Below are 22,798 nucleotides of genomic sequence, written 5' to 3'. Positions count from 1 at the left end.
GGGGAAGGACCAGCCCAGCCGGTGTGTCTCAGTGGTTGAGCATCGACCTAGGATCCAGGAGACCAACGTTTGATTCCCGGTCAGGGCACATGCCCAGGTTGTGGGCTCCATCCCCAGTAGGGGGTGTGCAGGAGGCAGCCAACCAATGACTCTCTCATCATTGATGTTTCTCTCTCTCCCTCTCCCTTCCTCTCTCTGAAATCAATAAAGATATATTTTAAAAAAAGAAAAGGGGAGGGGGTAAGACCTGATAGCTGCGAGGTTAAGAAGGACCCTTACTTTAATCCTTCATCAATAGAAATTGATTTCGTTGGTAAGCCAGAGATTTCTGCTTTTATTTAATTGTATAAGCTGTAAGAAGCTACTAGCACAGAAATAAACAGTAACTGTCAATATTCTTGACATTAAACTTGATACAGAGCTTATTTCTTATGACAGAATAAACAGGCTGCTCTTCCCCAAATGCTACCCAAAGATAATTAATATAACTCTGTATGCTCTGCTCCAGGTAGAGGGAATTGTTGAACCTCTGTTTTTGTTTGCTCTTTAGTTACAATTGACATTTAATATTATTTTACATTACTTCCAAGTGTACACATAGTGGTTAGACAGTTATGTAATTTACACAGTGGTCCCCCGATAACTCTAGTCCCCACCTGGCACCATACATAGTTACGGCGTATCACTGACTGCACTCCCTGTGCTGTATTTCATGTTCTCGTCGCTGTTTTATAACCTATTTGTACTTCTTAATCCCTTCCCCTTTCCCACCCAGCTCCCTATCCTCTCTCTCCTGTGGCAGCCATCAGCTCTCTGTCAAACTCTTTCAAGACTTTGTTCAAGGGATAGCTTGCCTTATAATTATGGAGCTACACCTAATACTCTGTGGTTATATTTAAAAACGGCAACTTCCTGATAAAATCAAACCCTTTGCAACTAAGCAGATTTTTAAAAATTGCTTGTTCAGTAAGAACACAATTTAAACTGTTTTTTTCCAGGTTCTTTAGGAGTCATCTTTGTCTCCCCTCTTTCTCTCTCACCCCATGTCAAGCCTACCAGAAATCACGCTGCTTCTGCTCCTAAAATATAACAGAGTTTAACTGCTTCTTGCCACGTCCATTGCGTCCACCCTTTCTGTACCACAGCCCTCGGTCATGCTGTAGGGTCATGCATCTGGCCTGCCGGCTTCTGCTTGTGCCCCCTGCAGCTTATTTTCTCTGGAGCTGGCGGAGGGCTCTCGTGCATACATAAGAGCATGTCACAGCAGGCCCCGCGTGTCACTCGGCTTGCAGCCGGCCTTAGAGTGCTGTGCTCGGCCCTTGGTAAGCCGCCCGCCCTCGCCTCCCCCTTGCGGCTACTACTCTTCCACTCTGCTCAGCTCGCTGAATTCCGGACCCCCTGACCATCTGCTGCTGTGGGATCCCACTCAGCACTTAAAACCCTTTGCCCTCCCAGTTCCCTTTACCTGGATGCTTTTTTTTTTTTAACTCCCCAGTTAACTATCTCCCTCACATCTCTCAGATTTCTGCTAAACTCTCCCATTTTCAGTGAGGACATCCTGGTTCTGTTTAATATTTCAACCTACCCCTTCTCCCATTATAATCCTTGCTACCCTGTTTGGCTTTTTATAATGTAAACTTCTGTTGTCTTTATCTAACATACTGTATGACATACATAAATATATATGTACAATATATATTATTTATTATGTTGTGTGTGTTTTTCTATTTCTCTGAACAATAGGCAGGAATCTTTGTTTTTGTTTGTTGATGAATTCCAAACACCAACTACAATTTATGGCACAAAGCAGGCACTCAATGAGTTTTAATGAATAAATAAGTTAAGCCACAATATTTTGTGAACAGTAAGGAAATATTAGTGGAGTTATTAATGTCTTTTGATGTATCTGGGACAATTAAACCAAGGTATTTCATGGCTGGAATTGCAAATTATGAATAGCCTCAATTGTTTTGTTCTTGGTGTTCAAGCTATCAGCAGACCAATAATTCTTAGAAAGCAGGTTAATTACATGAGAGAACTTCTATAGTGGTTGGAAAAATAGAGATCAAAGGATTTTAAAGATCGCTACAAAAGTGTTTTCAGAATAATTTATAAAAGTGAAGCTACATATTTTTCTGCTGATTGATTTCTATTTTGTTAACTCTAGAAGTGTTTCAATTGTTACCAATAATTTTTAGAGTGTTCCTTTTTAAAAATAATTCTTAAATTTTATTAGTAATAGTGCTGCTGAATGCTTTGAAGCATTTAAAATTATAAGACATCATGATATATATACAATGGAGTATTATTCAGGCATGAGAAAGAAGGAAACCCGTTGTTTGTGTGACAGCCTGGATGGACCATGAGGGAGTTAAGCTAAGTGAAATAAGACAGAGAAAGAAATAGTGATAGAATCACTTATATGTGGAACCTAAACGAAAAGTTAAACTCATAGAGTAGAAAATTGGTTGCCTGGAGCTGAGGGGTGGGGGAAACGGAGAGGCTAGTAAAAGGATACAAACTTTCAGCTATAGATGAATTAGCTCTGAAGAGCTAATGTAAAACATAGTGGCTATAGTTGATAACACTGTACTGTACAATTGAAATTTGCTAAGAGAATAGAACTTGAATGTTCTCACACACACAAAATAAATACATGCGGCGATAGATGTGTTAATTCACTAGATTAACTAGATGGGAGGATTTTGTACACAACATATATATATATTATCTATATATATATAGATTATATATATATATCTCAAATCATCACAGTGTACTTTAAATATCTTACAATTTTTTGTCAATTATACCTCAATAAAGCTTAAAATAAAAAATAAGTAAATTTATGAAAGATTATTTTAAATGCCTTTCTAAAGTTTAATGTTTTGTTTTTATTTAGTGTGTTGTGTGGTCAAGCAAATATTCATTTTCTCATGGATGACAACTCTCATGGAAAGGACAGTATTGTAGTATGACTTGACATAGACAGACAAAGCATAGAATTAATAGGTCTGTCTAAAGAGGGGAGCCAGTTGTAATAAAATGAGAACTCAGTTGTAGCTTGTGTTGTCCACAAATTCCCACTGGGATAGGAGCATGCTAATCATTCTTCCATCTAAGAAGAAACTGAAATATAGCTCATTAAAAGAGCAAGGAAGGGCTGGGATTTTCAACCTGCATACCTCCCGAAACGGTTTCCTCTACCTTCCCCTGTCTCTTGCTGTGATGTGTTCCATCCAGCTGCTGAAATACACTGCCTTCTGGAAAGAAAAACCCACATGGCTCAGACCACAGCAGTAAGTCTGGTGGAACAGATGGTCCTGTGTGAATTGTTATACCTCTGCACAAAACCTGGGGATTTTATCAATAGGCTTTACACTAAGTAATGGCAATCAGATTGACAGACGAATTCACAGTAAGGCTTTCATGCTTATATCCAAACACCGTGCTATGGATTCTTTCACTGTGCTATTCGAATCAAGCCAGAACTGTTCTGTGAGTCAGATACCATACGTACAAATGTATATGCACTCATTTAGAGTGTTTTCCTTATTTAAGCATTGAGGTAGGATTAAATGAGAATTTAGTTCTATATCCCAGTTAGATTTCCCAGTGGGGTTTCAAGAATTATATGTTCAAGAGTGGTTTTTAAAAAGCCATTACTATTTCACATATAAAAGAAGTTTTGTTGGTTCATGTATTCAACATCATTCAATATTTTTATTTACTGGTCAATGAGGGAAAATCAGAGAAGAGGTTGAGAAGAAGAGAATTCACATTTTTCAGTGTCTGCTCTGAGTCTGGCTCTTTTCTCCATTCTGTCTGATCTGATTCTTAAAACTGTTCTAGGACTCATTCCCACATCCATGCTTTCACCACTCTGTCCAACACATGCTACAGAACTGTTATTTGTAAATCACTAAAAATACAGGGGATGAACAAGCAGATATTGTTCTTATTTTTGTGTAGTTTTAATTTGATCAGGGAAGACATCCAGTAACAAATATCCTGTTGTAGGACAGGATAAAAGACTTTATAGTAGGAGGACCAACCTAAACTAGCTGGGGAGGTGTTGGGAGAGTAGGAAGCTTCCAACGTTGCTGAATGAATGCTTGCAAGTCTGAATGTATCATCAACCCAGCTGTATTCCAAAGAAAAAGTACGAGTTGGCCCGTAGAAAAGTGTGTGTGTGTTGTGGGGGAGCCGTGGCGACAGGAGACCTAGGGAGAGAGATGGAACTGACAGTAATCTGGTGACAGCAGGCTGCTAAAGGAGACAGTTGTTGTTTTTTTCCTACTATAGCTGAGGCATTTAAGATCACACAGATAAATGCAAGTGGGATTTGAACTTGGTTCTGTCTAACCCCCACATTCTTTCTCGTAAAACATACCTTTTCCCTGTTGGTCATCAAATCATGCTGAACTTACTGCTTTGACCTACATCTGCAGAGTCTTTGGCATGGAGGCGTTTGCATTTTCACTCAGATATACTGCTTTTTTAATGAAAGTAAGTCACTGTTCATGCCTTCAGAATCCTCTGTTCTGTTTTTCAGTGTTCCAACATTCCAGAGCCTTCCTGAAGAGATCCTCAGTAAGCTTGCTGATGTCCTTGAAGAGGTAATTGTTTTTAACACTTGAACTTTTCCCGATGGGACCTAGCCCATTAGAGCTGGGCAATGACGAGTTACAAACGGCAGGGAGACCTTTGAAATATCGTAAAGCTGCGGGATGCTTTTTATTTGGTTTCAATAAAAAGGCAGCTTAGCACATCTGACATTTATACATAGTCAGAAATGTGCAAATCAACTATGGAGGGAGAAAAACTTGATTGTAGCGAATGTCGTATGTCACTTAGACTTCCCAGAATAGGAGCTGGCATGTTTCTGTCTCATTTCAGTCACCGTAAAGCCAGAGTATAGTAATGGCCACTCTGAAGCTGCAGGTTAGCATATTTACAACAGGAATTAGCACTTGAGGGTATATTTTATCAGCACGAGTATATTTTACTCACATCATTATATGCTTAAATGTGAACATGTCACTTACACTTCTTTTTCTCTGAACCTATGAAGCATGAAAAATGTTGAAGCAGAGGAGCTGGCCACCAGCAGCATCTTGAGGATAGGGTTTCAGGTACCCGCAGACACTGGGTGGGAAGCAGAGTATCTGGGCACACATGCAGCTGGGTGCTTGGAGGGGTGGTTTTCCACAGAAAGCCTGTTCTGGTATCTTCTGTTTTCTCAGTGATCTAGAAAGCGAGGTCGTCAAGTGAGAATGAAGATTGGGTAGAGATATGAGAGGTCTGAGGACAGGGGAGGTGGTGTGAGAAAAATAGAAGAGTAAATGGACTAGGAAAACACAATATGATTGCCAGGCATCATTCAGGCCCCACTTGATGTTAGCAACCCCAAATCTAAGCTAAATAGGCCAGGGAGAGTTTATTTAAGGCTTGCAGTAGAGGAGACAGAAAACTCAACTCTGTTGGGACAAAAGGTGGGAGGATTTTTAAGTGCTGAGGTGAGCCAGAGGAAAAGTACTCCAGTAGAGAGATTGGGACTAGGTCATGTGTGTTTGCTAATTACTCCTCTGGAAGTTAGGCTCCTACCCTCCCACAGAGACTGGGAGATAGGGGCCCCTTCTCCTTCTATGATTACATTTGTAAGGAAGAGCTCCTAGGTCCTTGGCAAAGCCCCTCCTATAAAACTGGCAAAGGCTGGGAGAAGCTTTGCATCTTGAAGAGGCAGATTAAGCATTTTCAATTGCAATCTTTCTAAAGTAAATGATCTAAGAAAAAGAAGATCAGGAACCTAGAGTCAGGAAGAAGCTTGTCTAAAGTTAAGTCAAGCTGTGTGTGTATGTGTGTGTGTTTCAGCCCCATTTGTTTGCCTGCATTCAGGTTCCAAGCAAGCCGAGAATTGGATTCAACCAGAATTGTTATTTTGCCAGGAAAAGATGAATGGTTGAGGTTAGAGGTTAGGGAGTTGAGGTTGCATGTGTAGAAAGGATTATAATGATTGACCTTGGAATTTTAACTGGGCAAGGAGAGGAGCCTTGGAAGGAGCAAGGGCCAGTGAGAGATTGTAGGATCAATGGATTTTAGCCTCATGACCTTGAAGAATTTTGGAGTTGTGCTATAATTGAGATGAACGGGAAAGATACTGAAATGTTTTGTCTCCAGGAACTAACTATACCAGTAAATCTACCATCTGCAGAACTTCAAAAGTTCTTAGTTTGAGGCTTATCAGAGTGAGATTCCCTACGATTTATTGGTCTCCCTCATCTTATATCTGAACACAAAGTAAAACCGAATTCACATTTGATTCCTACATTCAAGCATAAAAAATTCATTTAAAAAAAAATACTGGCTGTATTTCTCTCAGAATGTGCCAGCCATTGTACCTGAAACCTCTGTAAATGGAAAACTACTTTCCCCAGTTCCTTTGCTTTTTGCTTTCCTTGTTGAATATACTGAAGAATTCTCCAAAGACCTTTTTTCCCCCTTTCTTCTTTTTTTAAACAAAACAAGCTAAAGTACAAATTTACTAGTCCCAATCCAGGTCATCAAAAACAACAACAACAAACAAGCCATGAAATCATTTTATCATTTCTTTTCCACGGCTGTGAGAGCATTTGCCATGTTTTGCAAAAACAATAGCCATAGCTCTATAAATAATTCTGAGCAAAGAAAATAAATATTTTAGTATTTTATGTCAGATTTTCTAATCAGAAGATGCCTTAATTAATGTTTGGATTCTGCAAGCCACAGTACAATTTATACCAACAGCACACGAAAATGGAAACAGAGAATGCAGTGGCCCACGCATTTGTTTAGAGGACATGAAAATGAAGTAAGTAGACCAAATGTGAAGCAGGCAGATACATATACTACCCAGCGCATGAAAGTGTTCAACTCGAGTTGAATAAATAAACTTAGTGAGACATTAGATTAAATCATGGATCAGAGAGCGTGAAGCAAATTTGGAAGAGCGAAAGAAATACCAGTGTCACATACCATGAAAGGGAGTGGGCGTGCGTGATAATTGGGCTGTCTTACTACAAATATCCACAAGAAGATGAAAGAGTCCCCGATTATCTTGAAAGGCAAGCCGGTATTATTCTAACATTCAGCAAAGAAGCTTGCAGCCTTGTTTGTTTGACAAATATTTAGGGAGTGCCTGCCATGTGCCAGCACTTGTTCCAAGCTCTGGGGACCTGGGCTCTGCTGTCCCATAACATATGTTTCCGTGGAGGGCGCAGGGGAGAAGTTTGTAAGGAAAAGAGCCTCCAGTGATGAGGCCACTGTGTGCTGTGTTGCTAATGGAGGCCTCTTTGCTGAGGGGATATTGAAGCTGAGATCTAAATGCAGACATGGTACCATGTGGACCAAGCAGAGAGAAGAGCAGGCAGGAGGTCCTGAGGTAGGAACGGGGTTGCTGGAGACAAGCAGGCAAGGCCAGCGGGCAGGAGGCTTTGCCCGTCGTGATGAGGACTTTGGTTTTTATTCTGAGCCCGGTGGAAAGATTTGGAGGCGTTTACCTGGTAAAATGACACAATCAAAGCTATGTTTTAACAGCATCTCTGGTTAGTGTGAGAAGAATGGATTATAGAGGGACAGACCAATGAGAAGGCTGCAGCAGTCACCCAGGCGAGGCTGGATGGTTTATATGGAAACCGACTTTCTTATTGACTGTTTCATTCCTTATATTCATTATAAAATAATACTTCCAGCATCAGAGAGAAAAAAAAAAAAGGGGCCAGGGGAGACAGGGACTGAGAGGAACAGAGTATAACTAGATGGACAGAGGAATAAACATAATGGTATTGATATGATAAATTGACGTAGGAGGATACACGTGACTAGAGGAAAAATGTATGATACTTGGGGCATCCTATCCTGGAGCGAAAAAAGAAGCCTTTCTATGAGCAGTTGCTGGCAGTGCCCCCCCAACCCCCACCTGCGCCCCTCTGTAATTTCTAGACTCTATGTATTCATTTTCTTCCCTATAAAGTTATAAAACAGGAAATAATATCCTTGTTTTTTAGTGTAGCAGTTTAGTGCCCTTTTTCCTTTCTATCACAAAGTAGAAATATTCCTTTGTATACTGACTTGCTCATGCCTTTTTCAGAAACATACACAGGTTTTCTCCAGTCCCTTTGAGCGGTGTGTATATGTGTAGATATAAAGAGGTTCTTGGTGAAAGGCCTACCTAGATCAAGCACAATCACCAAACATTTTCCTAGGTTGTGTTTTTGCAAGACACATTGAAATAATTAACTTGATTCTCTAAATATTTACCTTCATGGTCACTGTAGCATGTTCTTATATCTGCTCAAGTCTAAATAAATATCAGAGATCATTTTAGAACCTCCAGATATGGTTTGTTAGAGAATCCATTTTACAGTTTGGAAAATAAATTGCAAGAGAAATTTTAGGTAAATATAGGGAATAGCAAGTTTTGACTTTATAAGCTGGTATCATTAACCTCTATACTATCCTTTATATTACAGTAAAATATGTATTGAAATGAATTAGTCAAGTATTGGAGTCTATTTCGAGGGCCTAGAAAGTGCCTGGGGTCAATGAGAAGAACTGTGAATTTATAAGATAAGATTTAATCACTTCTTCCTTACTACAACAACCTAACACTTTCCTTCTTCCTTTATGCACATGTGATTAGTCACTGTAGTTGAATTACATTTTTCAAATGGATGGAATAACCCTTAGTTAATCTCCATCTGAGAAATAAGTCTCTTTTAATGATTAGCTACCCAGGCACAATGGAGAAAGGTCACGGTGAATGAACTCTTTCTAATATGTACCCAAATATTAGGACTGTGCTAACATCTTTAAAGAAATTGACAAATAAAAACATTTTCTTACAGAGAAGTGGAGCGGAATTAAATCTGGTATCATGTCACAAAAAGTGCTTGAAAATTAATTTAGGTAGGGGTTATGCTTCACCAGTGAGGGTGAAAAGGTATAGGTAACTCAAGGAAAACTGTACTTTATTGAAAATGCAAGATCAAAGAACAAATAAAGCCAGCAGATTCACTTTTCACCACCTGGTATAGCTACTTTCCTTTATGCGAGAGAAGTGGGGCATAGGTGAGATTTAAATCCCCTGATTTTTAAATGAAAAATAAACCATATTAAAATCACTTCTTTGCTTATATTGAAACCTATTTCATGTCCAGTTTTCTCATTAAAACGTAGGATTTGATTGTCTTAGAGTGAAAAAACCCTCTTGGCCTCAAGTGCTTTTAAAGAACTCTGCAACTATGAGTCTGCAACTTTGTATGATTGGATCTTTGACACATTTGAGCCTACATAATGTTCCCAGTGGTGTTCCTAGGTTGTGCATTTATTTGTTTTTGTTTATTGAATATTTAAACCATTATGGCCCTGACAAGGTGTGAGACAAATAACATTTCTCTGACTTCTTGAATTCTTAAGAGAGACATGATGAGAAAGTAAAAACAGGAAAAGGCAAAGATAGAAAACATTTTTCAACTCACCATTGCTTGATAATATGGTTGGAAGCAAATATCATATTATGCAGTCCAGAGGCCATCATTGGAGAAGGCAGTTAATGTAACAGAGGCATGCCTCCTTGCTGCAAGCTCCAGCAGGGCTCATTAACTGCCTCATTGCTCTAGCGGTGCAGCTGCTCTATGGTGGCTCCATATCATGTTTACGCCTTCCCAGATTCCTGTGCATCCTCTCTAGCTGTAATACAGGGGAAACCTCCTGCATTTGATGGAGTTGTTGGAGTGATCTTTTTGCCACTCTAAACAGGCCTGGGGTCTTCAGGACAGACACTGATGGAGTAGACAGGGACATTCTTAGTTTTCTTTGAAATCTGTTATGACTAATCTTTTCTTCCCTGCCTTTAGGTTTGGCTTTTGCTATTCAAAGCCACTCTGGAGGGAATTTAAAGAATCTGCTCTTTCTCAATTGCTTTATTTTGAATTTGAAATTTAACTGTCTGTTTAGATTTTTCTGGTTCCTTTTGGTTCTTCCCTTCTATGGGGAAAATGCTGCTTTTGAAGGAGTGAGAAGCAGGAGGTGTACATATGTGCACACGTATGCATATGTCGTGGCATTGTGGAGAGATGAGAAAGTAAAGACAAAATTCTTAATATTTTTATATCTCATTCTATTATGAAAGTAAATATGAGGTGTATTTTGTATTTGCAAATCATCTATGCAATGAGGGACCTGAATTAGGTAGGGTTCTCCAGGAAAACAGAAGCAATAGGGGGTGTGTGTATGTGTGTAGAGAAAGAAAGATAGACTGAATGGTTAATTGATTTTAAGGAATGGCTCATGTAATTATGGAAACTGTCAACTTCAAAATCTACAGAATGGTCTAGCAGGCTGGAGACCACAGTATAGCTGATTTTTTAGTTCAAGTCCAATGACTGGCTGCTGGCAGAATTCCTTTTTGCTCAAGAGAGGTCTTTGTTTTATTTTATTTTAATTTATTTTTCTTTGTTATTACTTTGTTAATATATATCTTCATTGATTTCAGAGAGCGGAAGGGAGAAGGAGAGAGAGAGAGTTGAAACATCAATGATGACTGAGTCATTGATCGGCTGCCTCCCGCACGCCCCCAACTGGGGATTGAGGCCGCAACCCAAAACCCAGGCATGTGCCCTGACTGGGAATCGGACCGCGATCTCCTGGATCCTAGGTTGAAGCTCAACCTCTGAGCCACGCCTAGCCAGGCTTCTTTGTAATTTTTAAATTTTAGTTGACATACAATATTATATTAGTTTCAGGAATACAACCCTGTGATTAGATATTTATATAATTTACAGAGTAATCACCTGAAAAATCCAGTACCCATCTAACGCCGTGGATATGAATGGATAAAGAAGATGAATGTATATGCACTGCATATACAATGAAATATGACTCAGCCATAAAAACAATGAAATTTTGCCATATGTAACCATATGGCTGGATCTCGAGAGTATTATGCTAAATGAAATATGTCAGAGAGAAAGGCAAATGCCAGATGATTTCACTTATATGTGGAATCTAATGAGCAAAATAAACAAGCAGAACAGAAACAGACACATAGATATAGAAAACATTTTGACGGTTGCCAGATGGGAGAGAGGTTGGGGAGAGAGGTGAAAAAGCTTAAGGTATTTAGAAGTACAAATTGGTCGTTGCAGAATACTCACAGGAAGGCACAGTACAGGGTAGGGAGTATAGCTGATGTAGTTAATAACTGTTTCTCTTTAATAGATTGGAAGTGTTCTACCCACATCATGGAGGGTAATCTGTTTTACTCAAAGGCCCCTGATTTAAATGTTAATCTCATCCACGAAAGTACCTTCATAGAAAAATATGGAATAGTGTTCAACTGAATATCTAGGCACCTCGGCTCAGCTAAGTTGACACATAAAATTAACCACCACAGGACTTGTATCTAGGATATATAAAGAACACTTACAACTCAATAATAAAAAAGTAAGTAGTTTAGTTTTAAAATAAATAAATGACTTGACTAGATATTTCCCCAAAAGAGAACTGCAGAAGGTCAATAGGCACATGAAAAGATATTCAACATTAATAGTCCTTAGGAAAATAAAAATGAAAACCATGGTGACATACCACTTCAGACTCACTAGGATGGCTAGAATAAAAAAGACAGGTGATAGCAAGTGTAGGCATGCTGTGGAGAAATTATAACTCTTGTATATTGCTGGTGAGGTTGTAAAATGGTTCAGTTTCTTTGAAAAACTGGCAACTCCTCAAAATGTTAAATATAGGGTTACCATGTGATGGCTAGAAGGGTTACCATGTGATGGTTACCATGTGACCCAGAAGTCCTACTTCTAGATGTTTACCCAAGAGAATTGAAAACACATACCTGCACAAAAAACTTGTTCAAAAATGCATTATTCATAATAGCCCAAAACTAGAAACAAACCAAATACCCATCAACTGAAAAATGGATTGATAAAGTGTGGTTTACTCATACGATGTAATATACTATTGGACAGTAGTCCAATCCTGTCAGTAGTGCAGAGACTGAGAAACTGCTGTGGTTCATAGATGTGATACCACAGGGAAACTTTGCTAAGTGTGAAGGAAATAAAATAGGGTAATATGGCAGAGAGTGCCAGGGACAGGTGGGCTTCTTTAGCTCTGGTGGTTAGGAGGTGGTTAGGAAAGTTCTCTCTGAAGAGGTGACCTTAAGGTGAGGTAGGTTGCTATGGATACTTGCACACTGATTTGGTTTTTGAACAGTATGACTTTTTGCTTCTGCCTGACTCTGAGATTCTGTGTAATTACATTCTCAACTATGACTTTTCTAGTTCTGAGCCTCAATCATTTTCATTTCTTCCTCTATAGGGAGTTTCTTCTCCTAGATCTCTTAGGTTAATTTAGTTATCATTATGTGGATGAAATAAGTGCTTGTTCATTGCTTTAAATTAGTCTTTAGTTTAGTGAAGATTTACCTCTTAAAACCATAAGTTTCTTAAAAGCAAGGACTATATTGTATGTTTTTTCCACTGGGTACCTATAAACAGTTGAGAAAAACAATGCTAATATCTTCCACTTGCCAGTGCTAACTCTATGACAGGCTAAGGGGTTCTGTTTAATGCCATCTGAGTTACATATTTTTACTTTTCCCAATTTACAGCTGGGGAAGCTGAGGCTCAGGTAATACAGCTAAGTAAACGGGGAGGTATTCTACCTGACCCAGTCTGGCACTGCACCTTTCGTGACTATGCTGTATTGCATCTTGAAAATTTGTGGAATGAGTGATATTTAAAAAAATCATCTCCACCGCCCCCCACTCTTTCTTACAAATAGACACTTTCTTCTGGAAATGTTTACTTGTCTTTTTTTTTTTTTTTTCTGGGAGTGTTTTCCAGTCAGCATTTTTAATTAATGACAGGAATCCATTTTATGCTATCTGCAAGCTCCAAAACAAGACATTTCTAATCATTTTTAGCACCAGAATATGTATGCTTAGCTCCATGCTGCCTGGAATTCATTAAAATGTATGTGCTCTGCAAATAGGAAACCAATCTGTAATAAATCAGCTTTCTAGAAAACATTCATGGAAGGTGCTTGAAATGCGTGCTACATGAGAATTTATAAATGCACTTGGTACTTGCAATTTGCTGTCGTTTATGGGGTTTGGAAACAAACTGAATTTGTACAGAACTATAAATTAGTGGCCTGCATTTAGCATATGTGTGAGATGCCATTTGCAAAATGCCATTTAATGATATTGGAACCGATCATGATGAGCCCTGAATTCCTGTGACAGAGCATAGTGATAAACACTTGGTCTGAACCAGACAAACTTCTCTGGTTAAAAGAGAGCATGACTGAAGATTTTCAACTCTTTTTTTTTTTTCTAAGTCTGAGGCATTGCTGCCAAAATACTTAGTTCAGGGACTTGCACACAGTAGGCATCTAAGACATAAATCAATGACAGCTAGGAGCCTACTTGGGCCTACAGTGCATAGGTGAAGCTAACGTTAAGAAAACCAGTTGGGCTTTCAGTGTTAGTGACAAAAATACCAAAGTTGTGCTTGGAGCGGAGGCTACCGTGGGCATTTTAGCTCCATGTCTCCCCACACAAACTACATGTCCCCTTGGAAATCCACAGCAAGGCACCCTCCCACCCCCCGCAGTGAAGGAATCACACCATTTCTTAGGCAGCGGCTGCAAGGCTGTTTCCTGATAGATAAGGCTCTGAACCAGGGCGGGCAGTGTTTCAGGCTTGAACGTCCATCAGATGTCAGTCAGTGTTAGTGACGAGGGAACTGTGATCTGCCCAGGCTTTCATGAGATTGCAGGTATGAGAGGATTCCTCTGTTTATCCCCTATACTGTGTTCCCTTAATTATTATGAGATCCTGTGAGCTTCTCTGAGCTCTCTGGGAAGAGCCGCCATTCTCTTCTATTATTACTTACAGCTAAACATTATTATTTTAATAATAATAGGCCTTTGTCCTGTAAATAGGCCTTTAGTGTAACATCACTCTGCCTTCTTGCTTTGCTTTGTGTGATGTTGTGCGAATCAGTGTGCAAGCCATATGCGTGATCCTGTGTGCCTTGGAACTTGCCCATTTCCCAGTTTTCTGTAACTACCTTAACGGGAGAATGTGTCTCAGCTTCTCTCCCGGTTTCCAGCAGGGAAAGGATTTGCGCAGGAATTATGCCCAGCACTTACTATATAACCAATAAATATTTGTTGAATGAATAGCCTGCGCAGGTTTTCAGTAGATATGCACTACGTAAGGACTCAGTGAAAGAAACACAATTGTTCGGTCTCACATTTGGATGCTATCACCACAAATGGAGTGTAAATACGTCAAAGATAGTGGCATGCATTCTGAAATACAAGAGGCCATGACTACTCTCTGAAAATATATTACAGAGGTTTCTGGTAGAGGATCCCCAAGGAGCCAAAATCAAGGGGGTAGACAGAGAAGGTGTGGGAGTGAAGGGCTGGAAGGTTATATGGAAGGACTAAGATTTATGTATGTCTACCATCTCTCTTGTCTTCTTTATGTGTCCCAGGGAGATAAAACAAAGGCCAGACTTTTGAATAAATATTCTAAAGAAGAGGATAACTCTTGTAAATCAAGGATTCTGACTTTCCAGATAACTTCCCTGGGCCGAGTTGAACTGTTGTCAATTACCCTATTTAATGAGATAACCGCCTCTAGTAGCCCTCTTCCGAATTTCCTACACTTGCAATTTAGTACTTGGCCTTGGCAACCCTCCTCTGTCCCTCCGTCCATCATTTGCCCCAGTTGCTGGATATGACACAGTGGCTGAGGCACACAGGAGACTGTGGAGAAATCGAAGAGAAAGTGGGCCCAGTCCAACACCTGGCAGTCAGTGACAGGACCGCGTGCCCATGGCCCTAGCGCCCCAGCAGCATTATGCCTGTGCTCCCAGACTGCCCACATTTTCAATGCCATGGCTGGGGTGCTGCACCGGCACTTCATATGGAGCGGGAGTGCCTGTGGCAGGAAGAGGGAGTGATGATCACGGTGATGAAATGGGTAAAGGAAGAGCAGGAGAGAAGGGGGGATAGGAGACGGAAAAGAGAATGTCACTGGAGGAGACCAAGGAACGAGTCCTGAACTTGCAGGAGAAGCTCTTGTTCCTACAGGAAAAGCAGCAACTTCTCCTGCAGCTCAGGAAAGTTTGACATGAGCAAGGAAAATGGAGCTCCCTGACCACTCTGACACCTGCTGTGTCCCAGCAGAGGCTGACTGTTAGCACAGGAACTCACCTCCTCAGCATGCGGGGAGGCCCCGAAGGACACAAACACACAGGCAGCCTTATGGCAGCTGACAGTCAAACAGATGTTCAGAGCTCAAGTGCTTACAACCTGGTGCTAGGTGTGCTCAGCAGCTGCTTTCTCAGGGACCCCAGAGAATAGGCAATTCCAAGGCAGCTCAGGTGGCTTCTATGGCACATCTTGGCCCCCACCTGACTGTGGGCCTGCACATGCACAATCTGCAGCCTGCAAGCTGGAGATACAGAAAAGCCAATGGTGAAATTCAGTCCAAATATGAAGATCCAAGAACCAAGGAAGCCAGTGGTGTAGATTTCAGGCCTGAGAACCGGGAGTGCCAAGAGCAAAAGAGTGATGTCCCAGTTTAAGCAGCGAGGCAGGAAGGGCCAAATTCTTCTTTCCTCTGCCTTTTTCTTCCATCAGGCCCTCAGCTGGTTGGATGATGTCCACCCACATTGGGGAGCACAAACTGCTTTACCGAGCCCACTGATTCAAGTGCTTATTTCATCCAGAAGCACCCTCACAGATACACCCAGAAATAAAGTTTAGCCAAATATCTGGGCACCCCGTGGTGCAGTCAAGTTGAGAGATAAAATTAGCCATCATAAGTGGTAAGGTGTGAAGGGTAGAAGGTTTGTTCCATAGCCCTGTGAATTGGTCTCAGTCTTTTAATGAGCCTGGATTAGGTATTTCACTTCCCCGACATCAAAGGCTAGAGAGAGCTGGAGTTGAGTACTTTCTTCAGCCAGTTTGGCTAATCTTTGGTAAAACCCCCTTTAGGCTCTAGTAAAATAATTTCCCTCAAAGGCAGACCTTGTTAAAGAGAACAGAGAGCTCTCAGAATGCTTCAAAATGATTACTTTTGCTCTTTCCCTGAGAGAAGCACAGGGAATTTTTCTCCTGTCTTCAGGGTGAAACCTGTTAGAGTTCCTGGGGGTAAAACTCATGAAATTGTGGGGAATCCCCCCCCAAGACTGGGCCTCTTAGGAGTTTTTAGCTCCCAAGCTGGTCCACTCTGAGCCTTCAGCGCTGCATCCTGTATTGGATCTAGCTGGGGGCCCATGCTCCCCATGGGTACCTGGGAATCTCTGTATCCCCCTGTCTCTCCAGTTTTCAGGGCAGCATTTTGCCCCTTGGCCTTACTTTTCTGATGGATCTAAGAAAAGTTATTGATTTTTAGCTCAGCTGCTTTTCTTGTGAAGATGAGAGTGATGATTTCCAAGCCTTTCGATGTCAGACTGGAAACCACTGTTTCTAAACATTAAATGGCATATCCACATAAGCACTTAGCACAATGTGTGACACAAAATGAGACTATTACCATTACTATTATTTATTGTTAAATCCATAAAAATGTTTCCTAATAATTTAATAACATGATATAATAGGTATCACAAAAGTCAATAGATCTCTCTGAGCATATTAAAAATATATATTTCTGTGCAAAATAAAGGACTTGGGGAAGAAATTCACTATGGTCAGAGACTGTAGCAATCAGAATTACAGGATGACACTGGCATAAAAGACAAATATGAATTGAAAACTGAGCCAGAGGATCTGTGACAAGAGTGGACGAACAGTGAGAAATGTGAAGGAAAATAGCAGAAATTCAGCTCAGAGGAGTCTGAGTTTGGGAACAGAAAAGGTAACGAAGAGAATAATAGCTTCTCTCGGTGTGTGACCCATAGCAGAGTTGATACAGCCAGCTTTGCCTTTCGTATTCAAGGCTGGTGCTTATGATGGGGATTTCTGTTTGTGCCAAGAGATGGCTGTTGAACAGTTTATTCCAAGAAAGGCTGCCCTTTGGTTCACAGCTGTCGCCACTGTTTAGAGCAAAGCTGTCATAGACACGTGGCCTGCCCAACCTCTCTGCTTAGACAGAGCCTCTTCATCTCTCATGACTTTGGGTTTACTTGCCCTGCACGCTACTGAGTTTCCAAGTGTTTCAGAATCACCACAGTGTTTGCAAAGCACCAGCGAAGCGATCCCTCCATCCTGCTCTGTGGTCAGATCAGTTCATCATAGACTGATTGCTTAGGGACTGTTTTCCCTGAATATTTCTTGCCTAGCATAAGAGTTCCCTGCCAAACCCCCTGAGTATCACTTCTAGAAGCTTTGCTTTCTTTCAGGACCTCATAGTCAACAACCTTGCCTCACCTTTTTATGTGAAGATTGGCTTGTACTTCTCTCTGATGATATCACTTGAGAAAACTTATTTATATGCATCAACTAGAAAGGGTTATTTTAGTGCCCTAGAGAAGGTTAGACCCTAACTGCACCATGAACTTTCAATCTGTGCTAGACCTTTATTCCAGCATTAGTTTCTGAAATAGACCGGATTGTATGACTCACTTGGGGAAGTTGCTTAAAATACAGATGTCTGGACACCACCTCGGAACTACTGAGATATATCTGGGGAGGAGCCTGGAAACCTGTATTTTACTTTACAGGTATTTATTTTACTTTATAGATTTACTTTACTTTACAGGTCTTTATTTTATTTTTAATCTATTTTTATTGTGGTAAAATATATATAACAAATTTACCATTTTATTTACCATTTTAAATTGTTTTGCAGCCATCACCACCATTCATTTCCGTAATTTTTCCATCACCTCGGATAGGAACTCTGCGCCAGGCAGGTGGTGCGCCCGCTCCTCTCCTCCCTCAGCCTCCGGCCCCCTTTGCTGCACTTTCTGTCTCTCTGAATTTGCCTAGTCCACGTGCCTCATATAAGTAGAATCATACAATATGTGTCCTTTTATGGCTGGCTTATTTTACTTAGCATAATGTCCTCAAGATTCATCTATGTTGTAGCATGTGCCCAAATTCCATTCCCTTTTATAGCTGAGTGCATCAGAATTTTAGTCCATTTTATGGCTGAATAATATTCCAGTCTGTGGTGTACCATATTTGTTTATCCATTTCCTTCGGGTTCCTGGGCACAGCCTGATTCCTGTAGAGGGCGGTTTCCCGTCCCACCAGCGCCTGAGATGCCAGCTGGATCCGTTCTGACACCGTGAAGCTGGAGCAGTATCAGATGCCAGAGGTGGAGGGTTCGGCCCTATGGGACCGCCCACTGCCCCCACCCCCGTCCCGCAGGTGCCAGGAAGCTCACAGCTTGTCACCTGTGCTTCTGACAAGCGGCCTGTACACGGGAGTTCCCAGAACCCCCTCCTTGAACTTCAGATGTCAGTCGCACGTTCAGGTTGTTACCGGTACTTCCAAGTGACTGGCTATAAATCAGCGTTTCCCTCAAGTCCCTCCTCAGGTTCTATTAATTTGCTAGAACAACTCACAGAACTCAAACATCCACTCACTAGATCATTCTGGAAACCTGTATTTTAATAGCAACCATACCGTTGCAGGTCAGGGTGCAGATTGGCAGCAGAGACAACCCACACACACACACGCACACGCACACGCACACGTGCACACACACATTCATTCACACGCTCTAGATGCTCCGTTTATTTAGTTAAGGAAACAGAGCCTCCCAGAAGTGGCACGGCTAAGTCCATCTCTGCGGCCTTTCCCACGGCCCCTCCTCCTGTGGATACACGGCTACTGGTGACACTTGAGACAGGTGGGGACCTGCTAGGATTGAAAAAGTGACACTTGTTTCCATTCCTGTCCTTGTCCATTCTGGCTTCTATTATTATTTGAGAAGATGTTACCTTACAATTTTCGCATTTCCACTTAAGACAGATCAGCAAGCTGCCCACTGCCTATTTTCATATGGGCGGACTGCTAAGACGAGTTTTTGTATTTTGAAATTGTTGAAAAAAATCAGAAGAGGAATAACACTTCATGCCATGTGAAAACTATGCAAAATTCAAACGTGGGTTTCACTGGAAGCCAGCCACGCTCTTTTCTTTACTCGTGGTCTAAGATGGCTTTTGTGCTGCCATCAGAGCTGAGTAGGCACAATAGAGGCCACAGGGCCCACCGGCCTGGAATATGCACTCTGTGGGCTTTTACAGAAAACATTTCACAGCCCCTGATTTAAGGGAATACTGACAGGCATTGTGCTCTCCTGGTTTGTGATCCAAATACATCCTCTGCAGGGTACGTCCCTATCTAGCAAGAAGTGGGGTCAGTTCCACCTGATCCCCAGCACTGTCCTGCCTCCTGCTGTCCAGGGTCCTGGAAAAGGTTTCTCACGTTTAACCTCAAACAGATCGTATATTCTCTGACCTGGAGGTTCTGATACTGAGTTTGGCAAACCACAGTCACAATCCATTCCCCCACCCTCCCAATGTCCTGGATGACTCAAACGGTCTGTAGAATTTAGGAAACACCGACCAATTCCAACTTTGTTATTTCATAGATAAAATGATGGACTTGTCAAGAAGTTGAGTCATTTGCTAAAAGGTGTTTGCAGCTGATTTTGAAGTGATGGACAAGACATTAATTCTCTGGACCCCTTTCTGGTCATTGTATCCTGTGCTTTCAGACAGTGACTAGTAGACAGTGGCTAGGCATATGCGTTCCTGACAACTTTGAGGAAACATTTCATTTTTCAAGTGCAAATAGATGAGAAACTTCCCTTGTTGAACTGGAAGGGGCTGCTTTAAGTGGAAACCAGGAGGCCTCCTGGGGCTCCTGTCATTAAACTTAGTGTCAGCTTTTCAAAAAGCTTAAGGGCCAGAAAGCTTAAGGTGGGAGAGGAAAAAAGTTAATAAAGAAAAATCACAATCACGGTGCACTCTGACATCTGAATTTGTAGTCTTCCTTCCTGATTAGCATGAGAGCTTTTCCTATTTGTTGAAAAAGATAGGTGACTGAACTCTCACTTCTGAAGAGATGTTTTAACAGCTGCTCACCATCCTAAGATGAATATCAGTAATTAGAACTGTTATCTCGTTCTGTTATCATTATGGCTACTGTTATTAACCCTCAGCAGGGAAAGTCAGGGTCTGAGGCTGGCTGGACCAAGCTATGAAACCCCAATTACCATCCCGCTCTAGAAGAGAAGCTATCTGTAAGAACACAGTAGCTATTAAGAGGAGGGTTTGGTGGCTGTTGAATGTGTTGATGATTTGGAATCACCAGCTAAAAGAATTCTGGAGAAAGACTCCTGCATTAATTTTTTTTTAAAAATTATCTTTATTGATTTCAGAGAGAAGAGGGAGAAGGAGAGAAACATCAATAATGAGAGAGTCATTGATCGGCTGCTTTCTGCACGGCCCCCGCTGGGGATCGAGCTGGCAACCTGGGCACGTTCCCCAACTGGGAATTGAACCTCCATCTCCTGGATCCTAGGTTGATGCTCAACCACTGAGCCACACTAGCCAGGCTAATTTTGTTTTTAACTGATTTAAAGGGTCATCAAATTTGTTTCAAAGCATTTTAGGTCATACATTGTGGACCGTGTCCTCTCCAATGTGACTTTGCCACTGGATGTGCAAACAGCTAGTATCACTGTTTGACAACACCCAGGTATCTCTGGCATCATGACTACTGACCTGAAATGAGAGATAGGCAGTGGAAACATGGTTTTAACATTTGAAAAATAAGCCTGTTTCTTAGAAGTAGCCTGCACAATTGTGTGTCGCTGCCTCACATGTGTACCTCACTATTAACTTACTTGATCCATTATTTTGAAATTGCTGAGAAGGAGCATTGCCCTGGGTCATTCATCTTTTACTTTAATTTGATACTCAAGGAGAGTAATTAAACTGTGCATGCCAAACCCCGTGGTAAAGACACTGAAAACCAGATAAAAATAATAATAGCATCGTTCTAATTGTAGTGTATAAATCAAAAAGACTAAAGAGAGAAGACTGAAGCAAATTAATTTTCCATTTTACTTGCCCACCAATTGCTAAACATTTATCAATGAATCAAAAGTGGGCTTTATTGCCCTGGCCAGTTTGGCTCAGTGGTTAGAGTGTCGGCCCATGGACTGAAGGATCCTGGGTTCGATTCCGGCCAAGGGCATGTACCTTGGTTGCAGGCTCGATCCCAGGCCCCCAGGTCCCCGGGCACATGCAAGTGGCAGCCAGTTGATGCGTCTCTCACATTGATCTCTTTCTCTCTCCCTCTCCCCCTCCCTGTCTCCCTCTCCCCCTCCCTCCCTCCCTCTTCCTCTTCCCTCCTCCCCCTCTCCCTCTCCCCCTCTCTCCGAAGCCCTGGAAAGAAAGGAAGAAAAGAATGGGCTTTATCAATAACTAAGGCAAAGCCCTCATGCATAACATTACGTTAAATTTGTTTCTAACTGGAGGGTATTGAAAAGAAAGGGCCTCTTTCCACCCCAACTATATAACCTCTTCTCAGCATTACCTGGTTGAGATCTGAATTCTGAAATAAGTGGAAACAGAACGAATTAGAGCCTCTGAAACTCTTTCCAAGTAAAATATGCTTATGAGAAATAAATAGCCATCCTATGGCCTCCTCTTGGAGGATGCTAACACATCGCCCCTACCAAGACCTTTTGCATTTTGTTGCACCATTTCCCAAACTTGACCTAGGAGCATTTTCTGGGCTTGCAGTTTTTACTTTTTACTTATCAACATTCCACAGAACACCATGTAACAGACTGTGGGAGATGCTGGTCTCGGCACGAAGCTTCTTGTAATAAAGTTGGCTTGAGCAGGAAGGGGCTGTGGGAGAATGTGGTTGCCGCAGCCCTGCGGCAGGGGTCCTGGGAGAGAAGGAGTGATGTGGCCCGAGGTGCCAGCGTCTCTAGAGGCCCAGAGTTCGTCGTGGTGTGTGCAGTGGGTGCACTCTGGGAGCAGAAAAGCTGCCAGTGAGCCCCAGCTGGGCGCTCCACCTCTCTGCCTCAGCAACCATGCTCTAAGAGACCACTTTCTTTTTATGAGCAAGGGTTTTTGTGTCTGGTTATCTTCTGGATGACATTTCTGAATGTCGATGTAAAAATGTCCAAACCTCTAGAGAATTTTTATGAGTTGGAGTCATACTGATGGCAATTGCCAGGAAGCAAAATCTCAAATGCTCCCTTCAGGGTAGTTATACCTCCGAGGGTGCTGTAAAAGAGGATTACTCTGATGTTTCAAAGGTGTGTTAACCTAGGTACACAAGAACAATGGACAGGGCTTGCTTAAGATGAATATAAACCTTTTACTAAAAGAATTAAGTGCCTGGGGCATGACTACCCACCACCTGCCCAGTTAGAGATTTATGATCAGATCACCCTGTGAGGTTACTTTAGGTTAGATTTGTTACAGCTTCCCTTTCTCATCTACGCGTGCATTGCCTAAATTTATTTCAGATTACAAAAATTACCTATACCTAAGTTGGAATTCATCATTGTTGGTGTGGAGGTAATGGTGCATTCCTGAATTTTAATATTTGTTATATATGATTATGAAATTTGTTATAAACAGAGCGGCTTTAAATGCCTGTAACCACTGTTGGCTCATTATGAGCTTATGACAATATAAGAAAAAACAATATAGTTTTTTCATACCAAAATTTATTTAATTTAAAAGGATATTTTCCATTATGATACTGATTTTCTCAATGTTTAAATGAGCTTTCTTTT

At 41.4% G+C, this 22,798-nt stretch overlaps 1 protein-coding gene and 1 pseudogene across 2 annotated transcripts in view; both read left to right on the top strand.

The window, feature by feature from the left end:
- PRKG1 (protein kinase cGMP-dependent 1) overlaps positions 1–22,798 on the top strand; it is a 949,780-nt gene that overhangs the window by 705,001 nt on the left and 221,981 nt on the right. For both annotated transcript variants that reach the window (XM_087824419.1, XM_016220747.2), the window contains exon 5: positions 4,556–4,619. In XM_087824419.1, coding sequence (XP_087680545.1) covers positions 4,556–4,619 — 64 coding nt within the window. The remainder of the gene's footprint in view (positions 1–4,555; positions 4,620–22,798) is intronic.
- LOC107543244 (G protein pathway suppressor 2-like) lies at positions 5,076–15,553 on the top strand (annotated as a pseudogene).

Source organism: Miniopterus natalensis, chromosome 14 (genome assembly GCF_054644295.1).
Source record: "Miniopterus natalensis isolate mMinNat1 chromosome 14, mMinNat1.hap1, whole genome shotgun sequence".
NCBI lineage: Eukaryota > Metazoa > Chordata > Mammalia > Chiroptera > Miniopteridae > Miniopterus > Miniopterus natalensis.
Note: the sequence above shows the minus strand (reverse complement) of the source record. Positions and strands in the feature narration are given on the sequence as shown.